We start from the raw sequence: 24738 nt of genomic DNA, 5'->3' as shown, positions 1-24738 counted from the left end.
CCCACCAGGAATGATCCCTGAGTACAGAACCTAGAGTAAGCTCAGAGAACTTATAGAGAACTTATGCTATAGCATAAACAAACAGATAAAACAACAATAAAATTTAAAAAATAAAAGTAGTAACATGTGTATTGCTTGTATATTGGAAAAGAAGATATGATTCCTCAAAGTGTATGTTCTCAAAAGAAGGAGGTATCTAGAAAGAGAATATTCTAAAAATTGGAAATAAAGTTATATGTTAGAAGATAGTACAGTGAGGAAATTGCTTCTCTTATGTACGTGCCATCAGGGTTCTATCCCTGCACTAAGTATGGTCCCCTGAGTAATGCAAGGAGTGAGCTGTGAGCAGAGACGGGAATGACTCCTGAGTCAGTGATAGCTTAATCAAAATAAAACAAACATCTAAATTTTGATTCTAGTTCTAGTTAGAACCGTCACTGTCCTCCTGTTGTTCATCGATTTGCTCAAGCGGGCACTGGTAGCATCTTACAACAAATTGTGAGACTTTTTGTTACTGTTTTTGGAATATCAAATATGTCACAGGTAGCTTGCTAGACTTTGCTGTGCAGGTGAGATACTCTCGGTAGCTTGCTGGCCTCTCTGAGAGGGGTGGAGGAATGGAACTAGATGTGTAAAATAAGACAAAGTTACTTACTTCCCTTGAGTTTTATTCTAAGTTTATAAATTAGGGCATTGTGCTAAAGATTATCCAAGGTAGTTGTTTTACTCACTTGTTATTTCTTCTCATGCTCATTTAATCTAGGTGTACAACTTCTGTATAGTTAGAGAAATTTTGTATAAACAGTAATGGAAATTTTATTCTCATAATAATTCTGTTTTCAAAGTCAAGAAGCACTGATTACTAATGAATTTTAATCTTTGTTTTATTTTCTGAGCTTATATAAAATCAAACATTTATCTAATAAGGAAGTTTAAACTGTTTTTTATTTTATGTATGAAATTAATTAGTGATTAAAGGTGAAATAGCAATTAGGATTACCACTATTCATTATTTACATTCTGATTGGTCCTTTAACCCTCCTGTAGTATAGACTAATAAACCAGGAGTAAAGGAAAATTTCTCTTTTATCCATCTTCTGAAACAGTTTATTTTTTAAAGAATAAGTCAAACCTGATAGTCATTTAGTACTGGACAGTGATAGTGCCATCTGTTCAAAAAGTGTCATTTATTATAAGAATAATGAAGTGAAATACTAAGCAATTTGAGTCATCTGTTTTTTAATTGTGGATGTACTAGAAATAAAGGTTTGACAGGTATAGCACCAAGGTCCCTGAAATTATCTCCTTAAAAAACAAAAGAAAACAAATAACAACAGCAAGAAATCAGAAGAAGCTTTTGCTTGGAAATATATCCTAAACACTGTTACTGATTTTCAGACTGAGAGTGCAGTATTCTTTAAACTAAACCTGGCAACTATGTAATTAGCTTTTTCTCAAGAGACAAGGTAATGAAGACAAGAGTCAATAGAAAGTTAAGTGGTCATTTTCAGCTTTTAAGCCTCTAGTATTGCCCATTTATTTTCAAGATAGAGAGAAACCTTTTTTTATCAAGGCAACTTGATATACAGAATGTTAAAAGTGCCATGTGGTTATCTAAAGGAAACTTCTATACCTATAGGATTCTTAGGCTTAACAAAATAGTATTCTTTTTTCATATTTAGGTGTCATGTGATCTATTGGTAATTACTTGATATTTTCTGGAACTTATATTCCCTGTCAGTCTTAGTTTGAAGCATGAGTAACTTCAAAATACACATGTAGTCATTCTTTGTTGAATATCATTATTGAGGGGAAACCCAAAAGTTAATTAGGCATGATTTGTGTCTTCTACTCCATAGTAAAAATCCTTATCACCTACTAAGTATAGGATGACATATTTTAGCAATAATATGTGTTCAGGGGATGTACACAGGGCCGAGTTTATTTTCAGGGAGATAAATTAAAGCTGTTTAGAATTTCAAAGAGGAATCATAATGTAACCCTTGAAAGAAGAGTTAAGTACTGCCAAACAGAAGATGTGAAAAAATTCTCCTGTGTGTGTGTATGTGAGAGAGAGAGAGAGAGAGAGAGAGAGAGAGAGAGAGACAGAGACAGAGACAGAGACAGAGACAAGAGAGAGACAGAGAGAGGAGAGAAAGAGACAGAGAAAGAGACAGACAGACAGACACACACACACGCAGAATTGTAACTGATGCAAGCAGATACAGATAGATTATAGATAACTGAGGTCTTCTGGATTCAGTCGCCTGATGCTAGAGACTCAAAGAGACTCAGAATCAAAGAAAAGAAGCTACAGGAGAAATTGTAGTGGAAAGAGGAGCAAAGATGTCATTATATATTCATCATTTGCACTGGGGAAGCACGAAGGTATTTTCAAGCAGAAAATTACATAAACAATTTATATTTATAGCAGTCATTTTGGCAGCGGGTTGCAGAAGTATATTGCCAATATTCATATCTTTATTCTCATATTTGGCCAGAAATGTCTGGTCTACAATCTCTGTAAGACATCTTTATTCCTTAACTACTATTTAAGATATGAATTGTTCCTTTCCAGTCTGTACTTAAATTTTTGCCTGCTTACCAACACCCATACGCCAGCTTCATCCACCCTACACTCTTAGCCTAATTACTATTCTACTTTATCAGAACAAAACACAGATTTCTCTTTTTCTGCTTTTGGGTCACACCCAGGGATTCTCAGGGGTCACTCCTGGCTCTGCACTCAGGAATCACTCCCGGTGATGCTCCGGGGACTATATGGGATGTCGGAGATAAAAACCTGGGTTTGCCATGTATAAGGCAAACGCCCTACCCGCTGTGCTATTGCTCCGGCCCCAACACAGATGTTTTTCATTCATTTTTATATAGCAAAAACCAAGCAAACCAAATCTCAAAGCGCTCTGATTATTCTTCCTAAACAGGATGATTACTCAGCTATTTCTATTAATATCAAAATTGGTTATTTTTAGGAGTTTGCACCGTTTTTTTTTAACATCTAGAAATCACTCATTCACAAAACTGATTTTAAAAGCCTCTTTCAGTAACAATGGTTGGAAATATTTTAGTCAAAGTATCTCCTCACTTTCTAAAGGACACCACTTTCCAGCATCACTCTGCACATTTTGACAGTCAACAATCTCTCTTTACATTTACATTAATTTTCTTATCTCACCTGGAAAAAGATTGTATGTAGAGAATATGTTGAACTAAAACTAGTTATTTAAAGGACAGATCACAAAATCTTGTGCTATAAAATACCTAGGCATAAATTAGTAAATCATAGGTAAATATTTTATTGGGTATTCTAAAGTAATTATAATCCAAAGTTGAATCATAATCATTTGAATGTTTACCTTTAATTATTTCAAAGACATAAAGTACATATTATTTAAAATGTTTCTTTCCTCAATTCATAGAGAAGATTTAATGAACAATTTTAAAAAGACCCTAGATTAACTAATGAACATAATTATAGAAAATGGAGGGTTTGGGAGATTAAAAGTAAGAGCAGAGAGAGACAATTTTCAGAACAAGGACTAATACTTCTCAAGATTTTTTTTCTAATTGCCTGTACTTGTAGTCTATACAACTGTAATGTAGACTCATCAAGCAGTTCATTGAATATGCTTTATTACTTCAAAATTTTAGGGTGAAGATGGTTTTCCAGGATTCAAAGGAGACATGGGGCTTAAAGGTGACAGAGTAAGTGGAAAAGATAATTTAATTTAGGGAATGCATTTCTCTTTGTGATGTGTATGTATTGTTATAATTAAGTTTATCAAACATTAAAGAAAAATTTATGTTACTTGAAACTTCTCTTCAGTTTTCATATTAGGTGTATCATTTTTGTGGGCATAATGTGATCTCAGATGTTTTGTGTATGTTTTACTAAGTTGTCATATTCCCATAATATATATATACTTATGCACATAAATATAGTTTTATCATTTATAGACATTTTCCAAAATAATTATGAAATTGCTTACAAGAAATAATTGATGAGATTATTCTAGATTTTGCCCACATATAGTAAATTATGCTTCCTAGAAAATGCATATCTGTAACATTCACAAATTGTAATTATATGTTGATCTTTAAGTGCTGATTGCTTAAAAGGTACATTTTATTTCATGGTAATGAATGTTTATAAATTCAACAAAAATGTGAGTTACTTATAATAGATCAAAATGTTTATTATAAAAAATATTTTCTAACTACTAATAGAACACACTAAATTTAAACAGAAATGTACGTGTACTACAGAATGTTTCCCTAAGGGCATAGAAAGTCAGCGTCTAAATTCTGAGCAATAACTTACACATAATAGTTTCAGCTACCTTAAAATTGAAAATCAAATCTAAAACGGAGACATATGCCTTACATCCCAAACAGTGATTTCTGAAAGTTGCTTTTGAACCAAGGTTACTAAGGGTATTGGCAATATGGCTTAGGCAGCAAGTATATGGGGAGAGCAGTAGAGGGATATTGATATTGGCAATTTGATTTTGAGTGTGTGCAGTCACACTGGACCCCTAAAACGTATAAACATTTGCACTCTTACAAACAAACCTCAATTATGAACAGTAAGGAGGAGCGATAGCACAGCGGGTAGGGCGTTCGCCTTACAAGCGGCCAACATGGCCGACCCGAGTTCGATTCCTCCGCCCCTCTCGGAGAGCCCGGCAAGCTACTGAAAGTATTCGATATGCCAGACACAGTAACAACAAAGTCTCCAATGGAGACGTTACTGGGCCCGCTCGAGCAAATTGACGATCAACGGGAAGGCCTTTACCTTTTTTACCTTTACCTTTACTTCACTCAAGTCCTGTAAAATTAGATCGACAAAGGACAACCTAAGAGAAAAGACTTATGAAAAGTTTACTGGTGCCTGCATCAAATTTACACAGGGGACGATTCAATGATAAGTAATTTAAAGGAAAGATCGAACTTGAATACTTTAGCAAAGGAACAGTTTTTAAGAGAAATGATAGATACAAAAGAGTAAGATGCTGAGTTTGTAGTGCTACAAATTGTGTGAAGATAGGTATGTGAGAAAAGAATCTCAATTAAAGCCAGTTAGTGAATTTTGTTGTGCAGATTTCTCAGGGTCAATTGCAGACTGTGGGGTAATAAGTCCAGATGTTTCCAGTGATTAAATTTTGTTCTATAAGTAGAAAGAAAAGGAGAAATATCGTGAATTGATTTTTATATTTGAATGGAAATAAGCATGGGAGAGAGAACTTGTCTTATATATTCTTCTCAATTGGCTTCAGCTCAAAAAATTCTTATTCTCAGGTAGTGAATTGGGGATAGCATATTCTGTCTTTTGGAACTTTTTTTGCAAAAGGATCCTGATGCCTTTTTCTTCTCCTTTTGTCTTACTGAAACACAGATGTATTAATTTAATAAGCTACATTGTACCAACTGGTTTATGCAGGTCTCCAGGTGTCAGGTTGTATATATGCAGTTGCTTTGTGCATGGAAATATGATGAAGTCCAACACCTTCAAGTATCTTTGCTATAAATAAAACATAAGTCCACAAACCAAAGGTTGAATAAGGAGTGTTTTGATAGACTCTAATCACTCAATCTCCTAAGTAATCTAAATTACAAGAATTTTGTTACACTTTCTTTCAGGGAGAAGTTGGTCAGTTAGGTCCAAGAGGAGAAGACGGTCCTGAAGGCCCCAAAGGTCGGGCAGGTCCATCTGGAGATCCTGGTCCTTCTGGTCAAGCAGGAGAGAAGGTCAGTGGGCTCTAAGTTTACGGAGCTTGAAGTTTACAGGTTCTCTCTCTTTTTGGTTGGGGGGAAGGTCACACCCAGCGATGCACAGGGGTTACTCCTGGCTCTTGCACTCAGGAATTACTCCTGGCAGTGCTCAGGGAACCATATGAGATGCTGGGAATCAAACCTGGATTGGAGGCATGCAAGACAAACACTCTACCTGCTGTACTATCGCTCCAGTCCCAACAGGTTCTCTTTTACATGTGATTTCATCATCATTTTAAGGTACTTTAATTATCCAAATTAGAATCCCAGGAATTCAATCTATGTAAAGCATATCTATATACTATCACAGACAAATCAGAAGGTGAGACTATATATCATTTCTATCTTCATTCCTCTGGGTCAAGCCATAGGTAACATTTTACCAAATTAGAAACTTAGAATTTAGGTATAATTAAGATAAAGATAGATAAAGGCCCTCCCGTTGATCGTCGATTTGCTCGAGCGGGCCCAGTAACGTCTCCATTGGAGACTTTGTTGTTACTGTGTCTGGCATATCGAATACTCTCGGTAGCTTGCCGGGCTCTCCGGGAGGGGCGGAGGAATCGAACTCGGGTCGGCCATGTTGGCCGCTTGTAAGGCAAACGCCCTACCCGCTGTGCTATCGGTAGGGCGTTCGCCTTACAAGCGGCCAACATGGCCGACCCGAGTTCGATTCCTCCGCCCCTCTCGGAGAGCCCGGCAAGCTACCGAGAGTATTCGATATGCCAGACACAGTAACAACAAAGTCTCCAATGGAGACGTTACTGGGCCCGCTCGAGGTATAATTAATGAGGAATTAAAAAATATCAGTGAAAGATGATTTCTGTATTGTCTTAAAATAAATAGAATTATCTTTACAAAAGGTTTCTGACTTTTCACCTACACAAGTATTTTCAAAGACAATTTATTTTACAAGTATTGATATTCAGAGTCCTCTACAAGAGGTTTTTATTGTAATATGTGGTAGTGAGGGCATTATTGTGTTTTTGAACATCCATCTGAAATTCTAATTTTCTTAGTTTTCATAGTCTCAGGGCTACAGGAAGTATGTAAAAATATTAGAAATGATATCATTAGCATATCATAAAGTGATTATATATTAATGATCAAAGAATTTACAATTATGTTAAAGAAAAAATTAAAGCATCTATGATAAGTATGTTCTCAGCATGTACTAGAGGAAAATATAAGTAATAGTCAGAGTAAAACCTTATTTTTATTCTATTTTAAAATGTGGACAATTTTCTGTAATGAACAAACCATTATTCCATAAAATAAGATAAAAAGATAAAGGCCCTCCCGTTGATCGTCGATTTGCTCGAGCGGGCCCAGTAACGTCTCCATTGGAGACTTTGTTGTTACTGTGTCTGGCATATCAAATACTCTCGGTAGCTTGCCGGGCTCTCCGAGAGGGGCGGAGGAATCAAACTCGGGTCGGCCATGTTGGCCGCGTGTAAGGCAAACGCCCTACCCGCTGTGCTATCGCTCCAGCCCGCCCATTCCATAAAATAAGAGAGTTTTATGCTATTCAATTAAATTTAATTCCTCGTTACTCTCTTGTCTCAGCGGCATACATCATATAGGAATAATAAATTTTTGTTAGTAGAAAAAATTCTAAGAAGACATTTCTGTGTGCATTTATGTGTTGTCTGATGTAGAGACACTCCAGGAATTTTGGTTTGGTTTGTGTTTGTTTTGGCTGACTCATGAGTAATGTCTTTGTATTTAAGCAATGAAAGAAAACTTGAGGGTAGGGGATAAAGACTGACAGCTTAAATAGTTCAGCTGAAGTGCTTACTTGCCAATAGTTAAAGAGACTCTGGGTACTTGCCCATCTTCTTAACCTTACCATATTGTATTCTGTATAAATGGTCCCAGTCATCTATACTCAGGTATCAAGAGTCGAAACTACACCACAGTCCCACATCTTTCGCATTTTATTAGAATTATTCCCTTGACTGAAGTCATCAATCATGCACTGAAAATAAAAACAAGTATTCTAATTGGACATATTATAAATGATTCGAAAATAAATTAGAATATACATTCAAATGTAGTAATTACCATGGAACTCAAAAGCTTTTTGATTGTAATTAAAGAATTTCATTAACCTTGAAATCAGTGGCATAAAAAAAGGTATGATAACTTAATATATCCAAGGGGACATCATTATCAGTATGCATCTTAGGGCTTGTTTGCATATTTCCCATCTGAAGACTGCTTGTTGATCTTGAATCAGACAGTGCCTTATCTCAAACTATCGCAAGGTCAAAAACTATAGTTCTAACTTCTTGCCTTGCTTTACCTAGTAAAATATTAACTTATTTATAAAATGCTGCTGATCATAGAATATTTTACGTAGCAATTTGAGCTTGGTTTTTTATTCTTAATTTGTTTAAATGGACAGAGAAAATGATATGATGTACTCATAGTAAAATATCACAATTGTAATTTATTTACTTTTTTCTCCATCCTTCTACTTATTTAATGTTTGGTTAGATGTTTTTTGTGCATAGTCATTAACCTGAATGCATACTTTATAGCAGGAGGTCCAGATATAAAACCAAGCACAAAATATGGTTCACTGAGCACAGTCAGGAGCAAATTCAGAACACGGATGCAGGAGTATTTTATGAGCACTACTGTGTGTGACCCACAAACTGATATGTGTGTATTTGTGTGTATAATTTGGGTGTAGTTCTCTCAAAGTTTGATCTATTAATCCAGATTTATCAGATATTTGAATAAAATAAGCTCTTTAAAATTTAGGTCAGATTTTTTAGCATAATTGCTCTAAGTATATACAATGAGGAACAATTAAATAGCTTCTATTGTTAAATTGACATTTAATCTAAGAAATGAAATATCAAAAATGTTAATCATTTGGAATTTCTAAAATGTATATTTATTAAAACACCAATTTTTAAAAATTTTTATTAGTGAAACACCATGAGATACAGTTGTAGACTTACAAATTTTTGTGCTTGGGTTTCAGTTATACAATGATTGAACACCCATCCCTCCACAAATGCCCATTTTCTACCACCACTTATCCCAATATTTTTAAAGTTATTCAAAATATTGTTGTTTCAGGGATACAGTATTCAACACCAATCCCACCACCAGAATGGCCTTCCCTTCTGCCCTCTGCCATTGTCCCCAGTTTCCTTCTCAATCCCATCCTATCACCTCAGCAGCATGCAACAAATTTATTTCATATTCCTTGCTCTAAGAAAACTTTAGGGAAAGGCAAATGGAATTTTCAGAAAATAAATAAATGAAAGTCAATTTATAATGACTGATTACTATATGACTTTAACCTATGTAAGTAAAGAAATCAAAATCATTTAATACAATTAATATAATGCCTAGTCTCTTTACTTAAATACATTTTCAACTTTGTTATTAAAATATATTGCATTAACTTTTATTTTGTATTGGGATCTCACTATGGTAATAATTATGTCTTTCCTGTCATTAATAAAACTATTTTTAATGCTAAAAATCTTAGAATTTTTCTTAAATCATGCTGTAGAGTTCCAAATGAAGGGCAAAAAATTTAGCTGTAGCTCAAGATTCTTTGACTCTGAAGAATGACATTCTCAACTAGGCAACACCATAGCATTAGAATTACATCCAAAGCCACATTGTTTACTATTCAAATGAAAAAATATAATGAAAACAAGTATAACAGGAACTTTAAAATGATCCCTTTAAGTGTATAAAGATGTGGTTCATACTAAATTCAACTATTTTTTTCCCCCCCAATTTTTGCTTTAGGGGAAGCTTGGCGTTCCAGGATTGCCAGGATATCCTGGTAGACAAGGTCCAAAGGTAAAGTATTTAGCTGCAGTTTTATAATTTAACATTTGTGAACAAACTTAAAATCAATCATTTTGTTGAGAATTTAGGAGCTTGAGGCTGCTTTGCAGGCTGCCTTTCATGCCCATCCAGCTTTGACCCCATCATCCTGGATGATTTCCTCAAGCACCTCTAAGAGCAATCCCTGAGCTTGAAATCAGGAGTAAACTCTAGTTGTATTCCCCTCACAAAAAAATAAAAATAAAATATTTAATTGGTGCCGGAAGTGCCCTGGTGAAGCACTTACTCTAGGTTTGATTCCCAGCACCATGTATGGTTGCTGGAGCACTGACAGGATTGATCCATGAGATTGTCAAGTATAGCCTGCAAACTAATACACATATGAATATATATATATATATATATATATATATATATATAGTTATAGAGGAATAAGTCATTTTGTTTGGAGCACATTGAATGTGGGGAACACAACCTCCATTATTAAAGAGTGTAGTGCTTTAGGAAACAAAGTGCTTTAGTAAAGAATTTACAGTCAGTACTTCCTCATAATTGGAATAGGGACTGTGCAGAGGTGATGCTATAGGTCTACAAAGTGGGTTATTGATAGTAGTTTTGGATTTTATTTCAAGTATCCTATGGGTTTGAACTGCCATGTGAAAATGAAAAAATTAGAATTGGGTCTTTCACACAGTGAAATCTCCTTCTCCCTTATTCCCTCAGTTTGTGTTTACTAAAGCTACTATAATAAATCCTCTAGACTGTGCAAAGTTACTTTCACAATCCTGAAAGTCAGGTGTCTCCAGTGAAGTATTTGGAGACTAAGATGGCAGTGCCTAAGTGGGGAACAGGTTTGCCATGTGTGAGGCTTGGGTTCAGTCCTAGGCACTGCATATGCCCTCTCCTCTCCACACACAACACATTCAGGCGTGTAGACGTCCCCTGAGCACTGCAGGGTAGGATGAAAACTAACAAAAACAAACAAGTCAATCAAGAGTCAGAGTCAGCGGCCAGGCTTTGTACCTTTCACATGCCCAGGGGTTGTCTGCCAACTGTAATCTCTGCTCCTTTCTTGCATGATCTTTTTTTTTTTTAATTTTTATTTTATTTATTTATTTATTTATTTTATTTCTTTATTGAATCACCGTGGGAAAGGTTACAAAGCTTTCAGGTTTAGGTCTCAGTCATGCAAATATCAAACACATTTCCCTTTACCAAAACTTATTTTTTACCATGAAGAACCCCAATAAAACCCCACCCCCCCACCCCTCCCAGTGACTGTGGGGCAGATGAATTCTAGTTAACACTCTATCTGCTTTGATTAGATTCATTGTTTCAATAAAAGATTCACCACTATTATTTAGAGTTTACCCCCCCCACAAATCAGACATGCTGAAAAAGCATTGTGAAGTGATTTGCTTTCTACAGCTGGGTTCAAGAATTAAATGTTGGTTTTGGATTTCTGCTATTTTACTTATTGAACCTGGAAGTATTTCTACTGAAAGTCAGATAGTTAAGAAATTGGTTTCTGTGCACTGGAGACGTGGCCGTGCTGGAGAGCCGCTAGTGGGGGGCAACTGGTGGCCTCGGTAGGCATGATCTTTTGAGTGTGTGGGTTTCTCCGTGTTTAAAGTCACATGACATTGGATTCAAGCATCTCATTTCAACATCATTAATACAGTAAAAAAGATCTTTCTGTTCTCCAGATCCAGTCACTTTAAAGGGTTCTGAGATTTTATGTATCTTTTTTCTTGGGGGTCAGGAGTCATCTTTTAATACATTATGCTATTTAAATCCAATTTTTGACTATTTTAATTATACATATGAATATAACAATATAACAACAAATGCTTTTAAAAATACTGTAATATACTAATTTTTCTCTAAATTAATAATAAAATGTTAAGATTGTATTTGAAGTAATGAGTAGTCATATCAAAGTGGTTAAGTGAATTTTTAAATAAAAGTTGATTATCAGTATTAATACATCAATTTTTATCATATACATATGAGATTAACTAATGGTCTAACCCTGTTTGAATTGTTAAATTTTATAATGGATAAATCCTGATTATTAAGTAATATCCACTATGTACTTACAGATGTGTCTTAGCTTAATCTTTTAGGGGAAAAATATTCTTTCTACTTACTAGTGTGAAGTATGTTCATTAGTGTCACTTATTATTATAGAAGGCAAGGTTTTAGGCTCTTCACATAGTTTATCTTAAAAATATTTATTGAATTTCTGAAAATACATATTTCTCTGCTTTACAAAAATTACAGAAGCAAATGTGCCTTTACATTTTTAAAAATAAGGTTTATTCCATATATGATTTGTAAAATATGCAAGATAATTAAATATTTCTGAGTATATGTTAGACACAAGATAACAGCTTTAGGGCTAGAGCGATAGCAGAGGGGGTAGGCCTTTGCCTTGCAAGCGGCCGACCTGGGTTCAGTTCCCAGCATCACATGTGGCCCCCTGAGCACCACCAGGGATACTTCCTGAGTGCAGAGCCAGGAGTAACCCCAGTGCATCGCCAGGTGTGACCCAAAAAGCAACAACAACAACAAAAAAAGATAACAGCTTTATATTTTAAATTTTATTCTTGATACATTGCTCTGTTTTCTGGTTAACTTTTTTTTTTCTTTTTTTCATTTGTGGGGCCACACCTGGCAGCACTTTGCCATTAGCCCTAACCCTGCATGCAGGAATCACTCACTCCTGGCACTTTGGAGGACCATATGGGATGCTGGGAATGGAACCCCGGTAGACTCTGTGCAATGCAAAGGCCCTACCCACTCTACTATTGCTTTGGCCACTGGCTAACCTTCTTTTAAGTGTCAAACACTTCCTTTAGTATTATGAGTAACTAACGACATTCACTGTGTTACCTGAAAACCTCAATTATCCTTATATAACTTCAAGGGTCCTTGTTCTTATTACTAAGTTGACTAGAAATTGTATGATGTTTTGATTTAAAAGCTGAAATATTTCCTATAACTTGAATGACACAGTTTTCTCTACTGTGAGTTTAGGTGTTTATTAAGTGTTCCTCAGCGCACGTTGCCTAAGCCACAGCAGTATGTTATTGGCCAAAACACTGAAGCAAGGGATCAACACAAAGGGTCTGAGAAAAGCAGGGAGTGGCACCCACACCACATTAGTACTTGTTGAGATCCCAGCTCCCAAATTAATAAAAATAAAATTGATGATAAGAACAATTTAGTTGAATTGGATTTTTATAAATGTGAATAGTTAGCTATTCTATTTAGGACAGAAATAAGTACTTGTTCTCAAAATAAATTTGATGTAAATAATTATTTTCCATTTGGATTATACTTGTCAAATTCCTCCAGTAATAACAATTATAATCTAATAATATTTCTCTGCAGGGAAAGAGGATATGCAATTTAAAAAATTTAAAATATATATATTGAAAATATAAGATGGTCAGACTTCTTCGTCAAGACCCTAAATGATCGGTTTGAGGCTCTACATGTTCCTAAAACGAACAGATACCATTGGGCTACACTAACACGCAACCGGGATGAATGGAGACGTTACTGGCACCCGCTCGAATAAATCGATGAATAACGGGGATTAAGTGATTAAGTGATTAAGTGATAATTTTATATTATTCCCCACTATTTGCATATTGTGTCTTAAGTTGTCTTCAGATCATATTTTTCTCTGTAGCACTGTAGCACTTTCCTCCCGCTGTTCATAGATTTGCTCAAGCGGGCACCAGTAATACCTCCATTGTGAGACGACTTGTTACTGTTTTTGGCATATTGAATACGCCATGGGGAGCTTTCCAGGCTCTGCCATGCAGGTGAGATACTCTCGGTAGCTTGCCAGGGTCTTCGAGAGGTACGAAGGAATCGAATCTGGGTCGGCATGTACAAGGCAAACACCCTACTACCCTCTGTGCTATCACTCCAGTCCATAGTTTTCTCTATAACTATACATTAAAATATTTTTAGAGATTGGTAAAAATACAGTTTTTCTTTTTTCTTTTCTTTTTTTTAAACTTTATTTAAACACATTCACCATTGTCTCCATTTCCCCTGCCCCTGGGCAAGCCCACAACATTTTATTTTATATTGCTTGTTACTATTAAATAACTAATAGAAAAATCTATTAGAAAAAGACTGCTTCAGTAGAAGGAAATTGGTGAAAATTATTGTATCTTGCCGTGGGGATATTAGGGCCTTTTCTGAGAGTTTACTAAGCTGTTGTTGCAAGCTAAGTCTTTTGTGTTAATGTTTTTGTTAGTCAAGATTAGCTGATTTACAGATTCTCTTCCTATTCAGCCTGGTATGCTCCTAGTGGGATGTTAGTGTTGCAAAGTTTGGAGATACTGCTCCAGAAAATCCAGAATATTTAACTGGGCAGTCCAACTGGAGGCATGGCAGCAGCCCTTGGTGTGTGATTGTGGCACTCAGGGCTTTGGTAGGGCAGGAACTTGGACTCCCCCCACCACACACAAACTACTGAGATTGCTTCAGAAGTGTTAGCTGGGATTGGGTATCTGAGAAATTTTTGCAGCTAGTTGATCTCATCTGAGATTTATTTATGAGTCTCTGGAATAGAACCAGTGGATGAATTTATGTAGGGCTGGCCGTGGGATGTGGATGTGGCTGCTGGGGCTTCCAGAAATAGTGGAAAGTGGGAGAGAGGTCACCCATCCTGACTTTGATAAGGCGGGGAATTTTCAGGCAAAACTTTCTAATGCAAATAGAATTTTCTTGATCTGTGAAGGAAATATAAATTTATATCATCAGTCAAATATTCATCCCATGCAAAAACTGGTAAAAATGTAAGTTCCTGGACCCCACTGCTGAGAGCTTATTTCAGTAAGTCTGTAGTGGGAATTGACATCCATATTTTTAGCAATCACTCCAGATTATTATGATATACTGAATCAATTTATCATTAGGACAAATGTTGCTTGAGACTAGTTCAAACCATAAGAATGCATTAAAATTGCAGGTGGTAGATTCATGTCACAGAGGCCTTGATGTTTTCCTTAATGCACAAGGAATATTTAAAATTTGAATGGTAGCTACTCTTTGCTTAGTATTTTGCATAATTATGTGTTTTATCCATGCAGTGATATAATTAAGAAAATTGAGTACTTGGAAGAGTTCTTCCACTACCAGAATATCATAGTCATATCATAGTCAACAAGATGAGGAAAAAAGACAAACCAAGTGGTTATGGACAAAGGAAACTCTGAACCTTAGAAAATCTGGACATATGCAGGAGAAAACGGGGGAGAATTCAGTTAGTGGGCATTGTAACATATAACAATGTGGCTGTATGTGAGAATTTTATAACAATTAGTTTATTAAAATATTTTTTCCTGTGGTGTATCATTATCATTTTATACCTCATCTTCATTTAAAATTACCTCTAAGGGCTGGAGAGATGGTACTAGGGCTGTGGTATTTGCCTGCACAAAGTCAATTCCAGTTCTGTTCCTGGAACCATATGGTTCCCTGAGCACTGCCCATAGATTGCTTCTTAGAATGACCAGGTGTAGTAGTAAGGGGTGACATTCAGCCCTCAATAAAAATATAATAAAATTATATGTATAAGTCTACTGCCCCTGTTTTACAGAAAAAAAAAATTTTTTTGAATAGGATAAGTATTTTACCCAATTACTTATGTGTAAAAACCTGTTTTGAATTTATGTCTTTGGAATTCAAGTATGTTAGTGCAGAACTGTATGAATTTAACTCTGAGCTACATTAACTACATTAAAACAACAAGGAGAAAAAGAAAAGTTTTGACTTAATCTGGATCTAAATGTTTAAAAATATTTATCTACAGATAAATAAGCATAGAAATATAGTAATGTTAATTTAGAAAACAATGTTAAAAATTCTTATTTTAAGATTTGACTATTCAGGCTTGTGAACGAATGGAATCATCTAGAGTTTAAACAATTTGTGTAATCTATGTCAAATAATTTATTTTATATAAAAGTTTTTTTACTTTTAATTTCAATATGAGAAATGTTATATATTAACTTCAAACTAAAATATTTTAAACTTATACTTTCAATGCTTCCAAGGAATTCAGATGTCACTGTAAGTTCATTTTCCAAATGCATCAAGAAGGCAGGTGTTAAAGTTGATTTTTGATTTAATAAATATTTCCAGTTGTGAGAATCAATATTTTTCAAAAGTTTTCAGTCTATACCTAAAATTGTTAATATGTTCCTTGCTCACCATTTTATCTTTGTAGGGGTCTACTGGATTTCCTGGGTTTCCTGGTGCTAATGGAGAGAAAGGTGCTCGGGTATGATATACACGTCAATAGTTCTGGGTTATCTAATATAAACACTCATGAGTACTCATTCCTAAGCCCCTAATTCACTATTCTTCATTGCCTTCAGTGTACTGAAAACTGTTTGCACTCTCTTTGCTAGGGCATCGCTGGCAAGCCAGGTCCTCGGGGTCAGCGTGGTCCAACGGTGGGTGTTCATTTTAAAATTCAAGCTAATTTCTTCAAACATAAAAACTTTGTATTTTTGTACTTGTTCAGCATTTGATCACTGTAACCTCTTGTCTCAAATGCAGGGTCCGCGAGGTTCAAGAGGAGCGAGAGGTCCTACAGGGAAACCTGGTCCAAAGGTACTGGCCGCATATGTTCCATTAGGTCTGGAAAAATCTAGTCATTTTCCCAAGGATGGAACCTAGAAGATGAAATAAAAACTGATTTTTTATTTACTTTTTTAAAAATTAAGTCACCGTAAATTACAAATTTTTTTATGATTGGGTTTCAGGTATATAACATTTCAACACTTATCCCTTCCCTCGTGTCTAGTTTCCTCCACTGATATCCGGCCCCCCACCTCCAAATTTATCTCCTACCTACCTTCCTGCCTTTATGACAATTCTATTTTTTTTAAATAACTTTTGACAATGTAACTTATAGTATAAGTTGACAATAGGGTTTCATGCCTAATATCCCTTTCAGCCCCTCTCTTCCTTTCAATTTTCTTTCTTTTTCTTTTTTCTTTTTTGTTTTGCTAGGGCACCTCGGGTGGTGATGGTCCTCCTGGTCCTCCAGGTGAAAGAGTAAGTATGACACACCACATAATACAAAGTAAAGATGAATAGTGAATATTTACATGTGGGGCTAAATGTACATTGTATCTACAAATAAATATGGAATGATATCCTCAACATATAATTAAAGTTCTAATTTTCTATCTAATCAGTTCTCTAATCACTCAGCTTACTTACTTTATCACCGATTAATTTTGGTGCAAAATAAGAGAAGGGCCAGTGGCCTCAAAATATATTTGAACTGAAAACATATATATTTTTTCTTTTAAATATGCCTGTAATATCTGTGCCTTCTTCACTCCCTTTGCTTTCCTATTGGTATTCATTTTAGTCCATGGAGCTGGCAGCAGTGTTATGCTGGAGAAATGCAAGCTACCAGTAGCCATTAAGTCACAATCAATATACATTCAAATCAAGATAAAACATCTCTTCCAGTAAAGAGAAAAACTATTTAGTGAATTGATTTTCAGCTCATATAAAGTAAAGCTAAATACAGATGAGCAAGCATACTTCCTCCTTTTTGGCAAAATACAGCTCTTTTTGTCGCCAGACTTTTTAAAGCTCTTGAGAAATCTTTAATATTAATATCTGTAGTTCTCTCAAATACATTAGAAACACTTCTTAATATTCTACAGTAGTGTTTAATATTAGCAATCACATTAATATATTTATTTTAAATTTTATGTGGTCTTTACACTAGAGGTTTTTCAAAGAGAAATACAGAAACACACTGTGAAGTAAATATAATAAAACTGGAATAAGTAATTTAAAAATATGTCTTCTTATGATTAGAATGTCATTGTATAAGATATAGGAATAAATATTTAACACAGTTTTTCATTGCTTTGATTCATACGTGATTCAATTAAATTTCCTCAATTTCTCACTCTTGATGAATTATCCCCAAATTAAATTCACCCTACCCATTTCATCAAATATTTCATGTTCATAATCATCTTAACCAGAAGACAGATAAAATAATTTACAATATTTGGTAATTAAACAGGAGATGAACCATCTCACAAATCATCAAAGAATTTGAGATTTTGTTTTTAGGGTACATCTTTTCTCTTTAAATGTTTTTTGTATGCAATACAAAAATCTCAAGATGAAGGCTTAATATGTGAATACACTTTGGATGATATTATGTTTTATTTTGTAGCACAGTAGTGTGACCCAATAGTATGTTAAGAATTGTGAAAATACTTTGACGGTGAGTTTATTTGTGGTGTCAGAACCATCATTTTTACATCATAGATATCTGTGAATAGGGACTTAGTACTTTTTTAGTGGTAAAATGATCAGAATTAGTGAAACAAAACAAATTAGTAAATTTCATGTCAAGTTAAACTTGAATTTTATATGAGAAATAATTAAGGGATGAGTAAGATTCTTATAATACATATATAACATTACATATATATGAATATATGCATACATACTACGATACATATTGAATGACATTTAAACATCAAGAAAAAAATTTTATAAATGTTCTCATTGTCATTAAACTCATATTAGTGAGTTAATAGAGTTATTTTTGTTTCATCATCAAATGAAGATGTAAATTAGTAAAATGAAATCATAACACTTTAAAAAATGTTTATTTTTAAATTCAGAAATTAGTTGAAAACATCCTTTCTGGTCTTCTCCAGATTGCCTACTTTTCTGCTTAGTTCTATTTTACCAGAGTCAGAATATTTATAGAGTCAATTTACAATTAATTTTGAGTGGTCATAGGCTTGAAATAATCTCCTATGTTTTTAATCCATGTTAAAAGTAGATTATCTCTGTAACTTCTTGATTTACATATGCTCTCTTCACTTTTAGTATGAATTCTAAATGTTTACTGTATTCTTTAATCAGCCTATTGAAGTGATATGCTATTGATTAGTGTAAAGAATCATTCTTTTTGTTTTAGATTGGCACAGATTATTCTGTTTTAGAAGATATATGGTCTTTGAAAGAAAATTTATTATATAAAAATATGCCCATAAGGTTTACTTTTTTAATTTCTCCACTGCTTTTTATATTTAGGGACCTCAAGGACCTCAGGGGCCAGTTGGATTCCCTGGACCAAAAGGCCCTCCTGTAAGTTATATAGTTTTCTTTCCCTTGATTTTTTTCTGACAGTGTTTTAAAAACTTGAAAAGTCTACATTATACAAATGGTATTCATATATAAATATTTATACAATTAGTATAAGAATGGTTGCACTCATTTGTGGGGTATAAAAAAGCACAATATGAGACTATTACACAAGGTCAATAGAAGTTGCCCATGGTTGGAAGCTTGTCAGTAGTGGGGGGAGGTAGGAGAGGGCAGTTAGGATAGAGAAAGGACCACAATGACAATGACAACTGGAAATGATCACTATGGACAAGAGTTGAGTGCTGAAATTAGGCAAAGAGATATATGTGACAACCTTATAGAACTTGTAGTGCAGACCAAGATGACCAAAAGGGGTGGAGGAAAGGGGGAAGAGAGATGGAGGGAGGGAAGGAGAGATGGAGGGAAGAAAGTGTGAGGCACTCTGGGAGGGATTTTGGGAAATGTACAGTAGTGAAAGTATGGTTGTCGGAACACTATGTGACTGAAACCCAATCAAGACCAACTTTGGAACTGTTTATCTTAAGGCGGTTTAAAAGTAAAGGCCCTCCCGTTGATCCTCGATTTGCTCGAGCGGGCCCAGTAACGTCTCCATTGGAGACTTTGTTGTTACTGTGTCTGGCATATCGAATACGTCACGTGGAGCTTGCCAGGCTCTGCAGTGTGGGCGAGATACTCTCGGTAGCTTGCCGGGCTCTCCGAGAGGGGCGGAGGAATCGAACTCGGGTCGGCCATGTTGGCTGCGTGCAAGGCAGACGCCCTACCCGCTGTGCTATCGCTAACAATTTTTTATGTTTTTTTTAATTAGTGAAACACCATGAGGTACAATTATAGACTTACAAATTTTTGTGCTTGGGTTTCAGTCATACAATGATCAAGTACCCATTCCTTGACCAGCGCCCATCCTCCACCACCACGGGTCCCAGCATCACTCCCACCCCCCAGACCCCCCATCCCACCCTGCCTCTGTAAAAACAGTTTTTTTTAAGAATAAAATTTCAGTTAACTTTGCAAAATACTGCCAAAGGATATATAGTTTCAGAATGATATATTCTAAACAGTAAAATATTTTTTCAAGGTTTCAAACAGATTAGAGTAGTATGAATATTCTTCTTTCAGTTGCTCATGTACTATGATGGGTATGTTAATAATAAATATGTTTGAGGGCCAGAGAGACAGGAGAGTGAGTGGGAAACTTGTCCTGAATGTGCCTGACCCAGTTTTGATCCCTGGCACCCCTTATAGTGCCCCCCCCTACTCAGGCATGATCCTCAGAATGATTCTTGGGTGAATGGCCAGAGAAAAGCCCTGAGTACCATCAGATGAGATCACCAAACAAAATAAAACAAAATAAAATAATCAGTGTATCTGAATTTCATTTAGTCTTCTATGTTCTACATATATTATTTATATATTATATATGTATTATATATATGGGGGGATGAAGCGATAGCACAGCGGGTAGGGCATTTGCCTTGCAAGCGGCCAACATGGCAGACCAGAGTTCGATTCCTCCGCCCTCTCAAAGAGTCCGGCAAGCTACTGAGAGTATCTTGCCCACAGGACAAAGTCTGGCAAGCTACCCATGACATATTCAATATGCCAAACACAGTAAGAATTGTCACAATGAAGACATTACTGGGCCCGCTCGAGCAAATCGATGAACAATGGGAGGACAGTGACAGTGACTCTGTGTGTGTGTGTGTGTGTGTGTGTGTGTGTGTGTGTTTATTTTGTTTTCGATCAACAACCAATGGTGCTCAGGGCTTGCTCCTGCCTCTATGCTCAGGAATAATTCCAGGTGGGGCTTAGGGAACCTATGAGGTGTTGGGGATCAAACCTGTTCAGCATAAGGCAAATACCATATTTGCTGTACTATCTTTTCATCCTACATGTGTTAATATTTTTATCAAAATATATCTTTCTGGGGGCTGGAGCAATAGCACAGCTGGTCAGGCATTTGCTTTGCATGCGGCCAACCCGGGTTCAATTCTCAGCATCCCGTATGGTCCCTTGAGCACCACCAGAAGTAATTCCTGAGTGTATGAGCCAGGAGTAACCCCTGTTCATTGCCAGTGTAACCCAAAAGGCAATATATATTTCTATTTTTTCTAAGCACTTTTCATTGTTCTTACATTAAGTACTTTGCATTGTAATTTATTTGTTTTTACTGTTGCTACCCTTTGACGTATTCAGTATGACAAAAACAGTAACAGCAAGTCTCACAACTTGTTGTGAGACATTACTGGTGCCCACTCAAACAAATCAAATGAACAAGAGGAGGACAGTGCTACAGTGCTACAGAGCTACTGTTTTATCTATAATGCATACTTTTGAGAAAATCGGTCATGGTCACGGTCCTTCCGTTGTTCATCAATTTGCTTGAGTAGGCCCAGTAATGTCTCCATCATGAGACTTATTGTAACTGTGTTTGGCATACTGAATACATCATGGGTAGCTTGCCAGGTTCTGCCGTGCAGGTGAGATATTCTCGGTAGCTTGCCGGGCTCTCCGAGAGGGGTGGAGGAATCAAACTCGGGTCGGCCATGTTGGCCACTTGTAAGGCAAATGCCCTACCACTGTGCTATAGCTCCAGCCCTTGAGAAAATGTAATCCGTTTTAATAATTCCACTTATTAAAAGTGTTTAGAAAGCTATGATTTGATATAAATCATATTTATTCAAAGTATTTAGTGCAAAAAAATAAATATCTTTACCAAATATCTTCATACAGTTAATTACAATTCTTTCATTCTCAGTCATATGGACATTTTTAATACTGTTATTTTCAATTTCTTTGCTTTGCTTTGGAAACATATTAAGCTACATATTAGAACTAGAATTAATTTACCCAGTATCTATGCCTAACAAATTACCACAGACTTTAGGATCAGAAGCAAAAGAATTTTTTTGTTTTTTTTTTTTGGGTCACGCATGGCGATGCTCAGAGGTTATTCCTGGCGCTGCACTCTGGAATTACTCCTGGCGGTGCTCATAGGACCATATGGGATTCTGGGAATTGAATCAGGGTCAAACCTGGGTTGGCCACATGCAAAGCAAATACTATACCCTCTGTGCTATCGCTCCAGCCCCAGTGACAGAAATTTTTTTATTTTTTAGTCAGTAAGTCCATGAACAGGATGCCAGCTTGAATAGCATGTTAGAAGTCAGAGACTTTTCATTGACATAATGTACTATAAATCTAACTAAGCTTCTTTTGAAACTATCCCTCTCATGAAAAGATGACTTATGATTTAATAAGTATCCTAAGGGCCCCAACTCATAGCATTTTCTTTTGAGATTAGAATTTCAAGGTTTTTTTTTTTATTTGAGAAGATAAACATTCAAACCAGAGCAGTCACTTCTCTAAGGGAATTCTAAGTGTGGATCCCTAAGCATTATACTCATAGCATTTGGAATTTGTTAGAAATACAAAATTTTGGCCCTACTTCACTTATGTGATCAAAATTCTAGTAGTGGGTGCAGTCAGCATTTGAACTACTCCCCAGGAAGTTCTAATGCTTGGGAAAGTCTGTGAACCTTTGTTCTATGAAGTCTCAACTAGACAATACCACTCAAACTAATATGCATACATATATTTATATATACCCAAATAATTTAATATTGTAGTTATTCTAATATGTGCAAGTCATTCTCATATTGCTTTTAGAATGGATTTTTGTTTACTAGATGTGTGGTGGATATTGAAAAACCCATTACTAGCCCACCAAAACAACAATGTTGCTTGTCCCTAGGTCATACTTTGGGTGATTTTTTTTTTAATTTGGTGAAAAGTAAAACTTACTTATCTGAATTTGATGTACTTTCAAGAAAATTAAACCTAAAGATTCTTAGCAAATATTTTGAGATTCAAATGCAAATGCTTTCTCTATTGTAATACAACTAAATGATTTCTAATAAATCATTGCTAGTAGATTTATTCATATACTGGATATTTTTATTTAGGGAAATAGTGTTATATTTTTTACCCTTAGTGTTTTAAACTGATTTTGAAGTGAATCACTGAGAAAGTATTTACTTTTTATAGAAGCAGCATTTATGGTATTTTGTTTTTTTGTTTGTTTTGGTTTGGGGGTCACACCTGGCTGTGCTCAGGGCTTACTCTAGCTCTGTGGGTCAGGGATTATGCTTGGCAGTTCTCAGCTACCAAATGAGCTGCTAGGGATTGAACTCAGATTGACCATATGCAAGGCAAGCACCCTACCCACTGTACTATAACTCTAGCCTCCAAAGCAGCTGTTTTTTATAGAAGAATTTTTTATTAAGCTTTATATGACAATATTTCAAAAAATTTGTAGTCCAACTTTTTATTTTACATAACTAAAGTTAATATAGTCTTACATAAAAGAAGAATTTTAAATTTCATAATTAATATTTAGATTATATAATATTGTCATGTAGAATTTCACATACCAAGAAATGATAGCACAGTTTAAAAATGATTTTAGTTAAAAAGTTTATGTTGAGTGTAACCATTTATCATTTTACAATATATGCAAAACTAACCATCATTCTGTAGCTTAAACATACACAATAATGAATGTAAAATATTCCCCAATAGAACTATAAAATTTAATTATAAACAAAGTTTTCTCAAGTATCTTGAAGATATGTGCATTGATCATTTTCATATTGTTTAGCAGAAATATTCAGTGATTGCATAACATAAATATTATCACAACATTTATAAATTTGTACATACTGTTAAGAATTGTTTCTTCAGGTAATGTAATTTTATTGCCAACAAAAACCGTTTCACCCATTTTTCTCAGACCTGTTTACAGTCCATTCTCTCTTTCAACAAGTTTTGAATCATTGATCATTCATGCTTTTTGTTTCCTCTAGCTATTAAGACTATAATAAATGCCTGCACTTGGAAACATGCAGGCTAGTTGAGGAGATATGACACTGTTAGAGAACATTGCTTTCACTGTTAACAAAATTATTATAATACTCTGTTTCTCTGACAAGTGGGACATTAGAGCATAAAATGAAAATACTTATCATTTCCTTGGCATATAGTCTTATAAAATTAAGGAAATAAATGTTTTTGTTTCCTTTATATAAAAAGAAAAAGATCTGAGCGTATGGATAGAAGCAAGCTCTTTTGCAAATTATTAAGTTCATTTCTGTTGTAATCAGGAATGAACAAGATTAGGTGTGGGAAAGTGGGGTCAATTTGTGGTGAAGAATATAAACAGGACTTTTGGTGGTAATCATGATGTAGTGTTTAGAGACAGAATTACAATAGTGTAAACTAAGAAATTATATAATGTTTTAAATAATTTAAAATCAGTGTTAGCTATGACTTATTTAAGAATATATATTCACATGTATAAACACATGTGACATATATGTGTGGTTGAACCACGGCTTGCGCGTGGGCGCACGTGCGTGCACACACACACACACACACACACACACAAATAGTCTATTTTATGTCAATGCTAGCATATACTAACCCCATTTAATTTTTTTTCACTTGATATAATTAAGATTTCTAGCACAACTAGTTTAAAAGACAATTAGTGCAACAGGAAAAGTAAAAATTCAATGCCAATGAGAAGTGAAAATTCATTCTTAACATGTATGTCTGACTTTATAGATTGCCTATGAATACCCTTTAGGTGAGTTTGTTGCTACTGCACTTCAGCTATATCAAAGGGACAGTTTTTAAAACCAATAAAGTGAAACTGTCTAGTAATTAATGTGCTTTATTTTATTAAATGGTAGTGTGAAATCTTTAATGTTATTTAGGATTAAATGTTTAACATTAATCCTAAATTAATACATACTTAATAAAAATAAGATGATATGTGCTCCATTAGACTATGAAAACCATTGACAATCGAGTTGTATTCATTCGTATGATATTCATATCTAAGGTCTTTATTTATAAGGAATTGGAATA

At 35.0% G+C, this 24738-nt stretch overlaps 1 protein-coding gene across 1 annotated transcript in view; it reads left to right on the top strand.

Annotated features, from left to right (window-relative positions):
• Positions 1-24738, top strand: part of COL11A1 (collagen type XI alpha 1 chain) — a 208274-nt gene that overhangs the window by 98369 nt on the left and 85167 nt on the right. The window contains exons 29-36 of the mRNA XM_056139025.1: positions 3673-3726; positions 5662-5769; positions 9574-9627; positions 15872-15925; positions 16056-16100; positions 16207-16260; positions 16663-16707; positions 18736-18789. Coding sequence (XP_055995000.1) covers positions 3673-3726; positions 5662-5769; positions 9574-9627; positions 15872-15925; positions 16056-16100; positions 16207-16260; positions 16663-16707; positions 18736-18789 — 468 coding nt within the window. The remainder of the gene's footprint in view (positions 1-3672; positions 3727-5661; positions 5770-9573; positions 9628-15871; positions 15926-16055; positions 16101-16206; positions 16261-16662; positions 16708-18735; positions 18790-24738) is intronic.

This window comes from Sorex fumeus, unplaced genomic scaffold (genome assembly GCF_029834395.1).
Source record: "Sorex fumeus unplaced genomic scaffold, SorFum_2.1 ptg000131l, whole genome shotgun sequence".
NCBI lineage: Eukaryota > Metazoa > Chordata > Mammalia > Eulipotyphla > Soricidae > Sorex > Sorex fumeus.
This window is presented reverse-complemented; position numbering and strand designations above follow the sequence as displayed.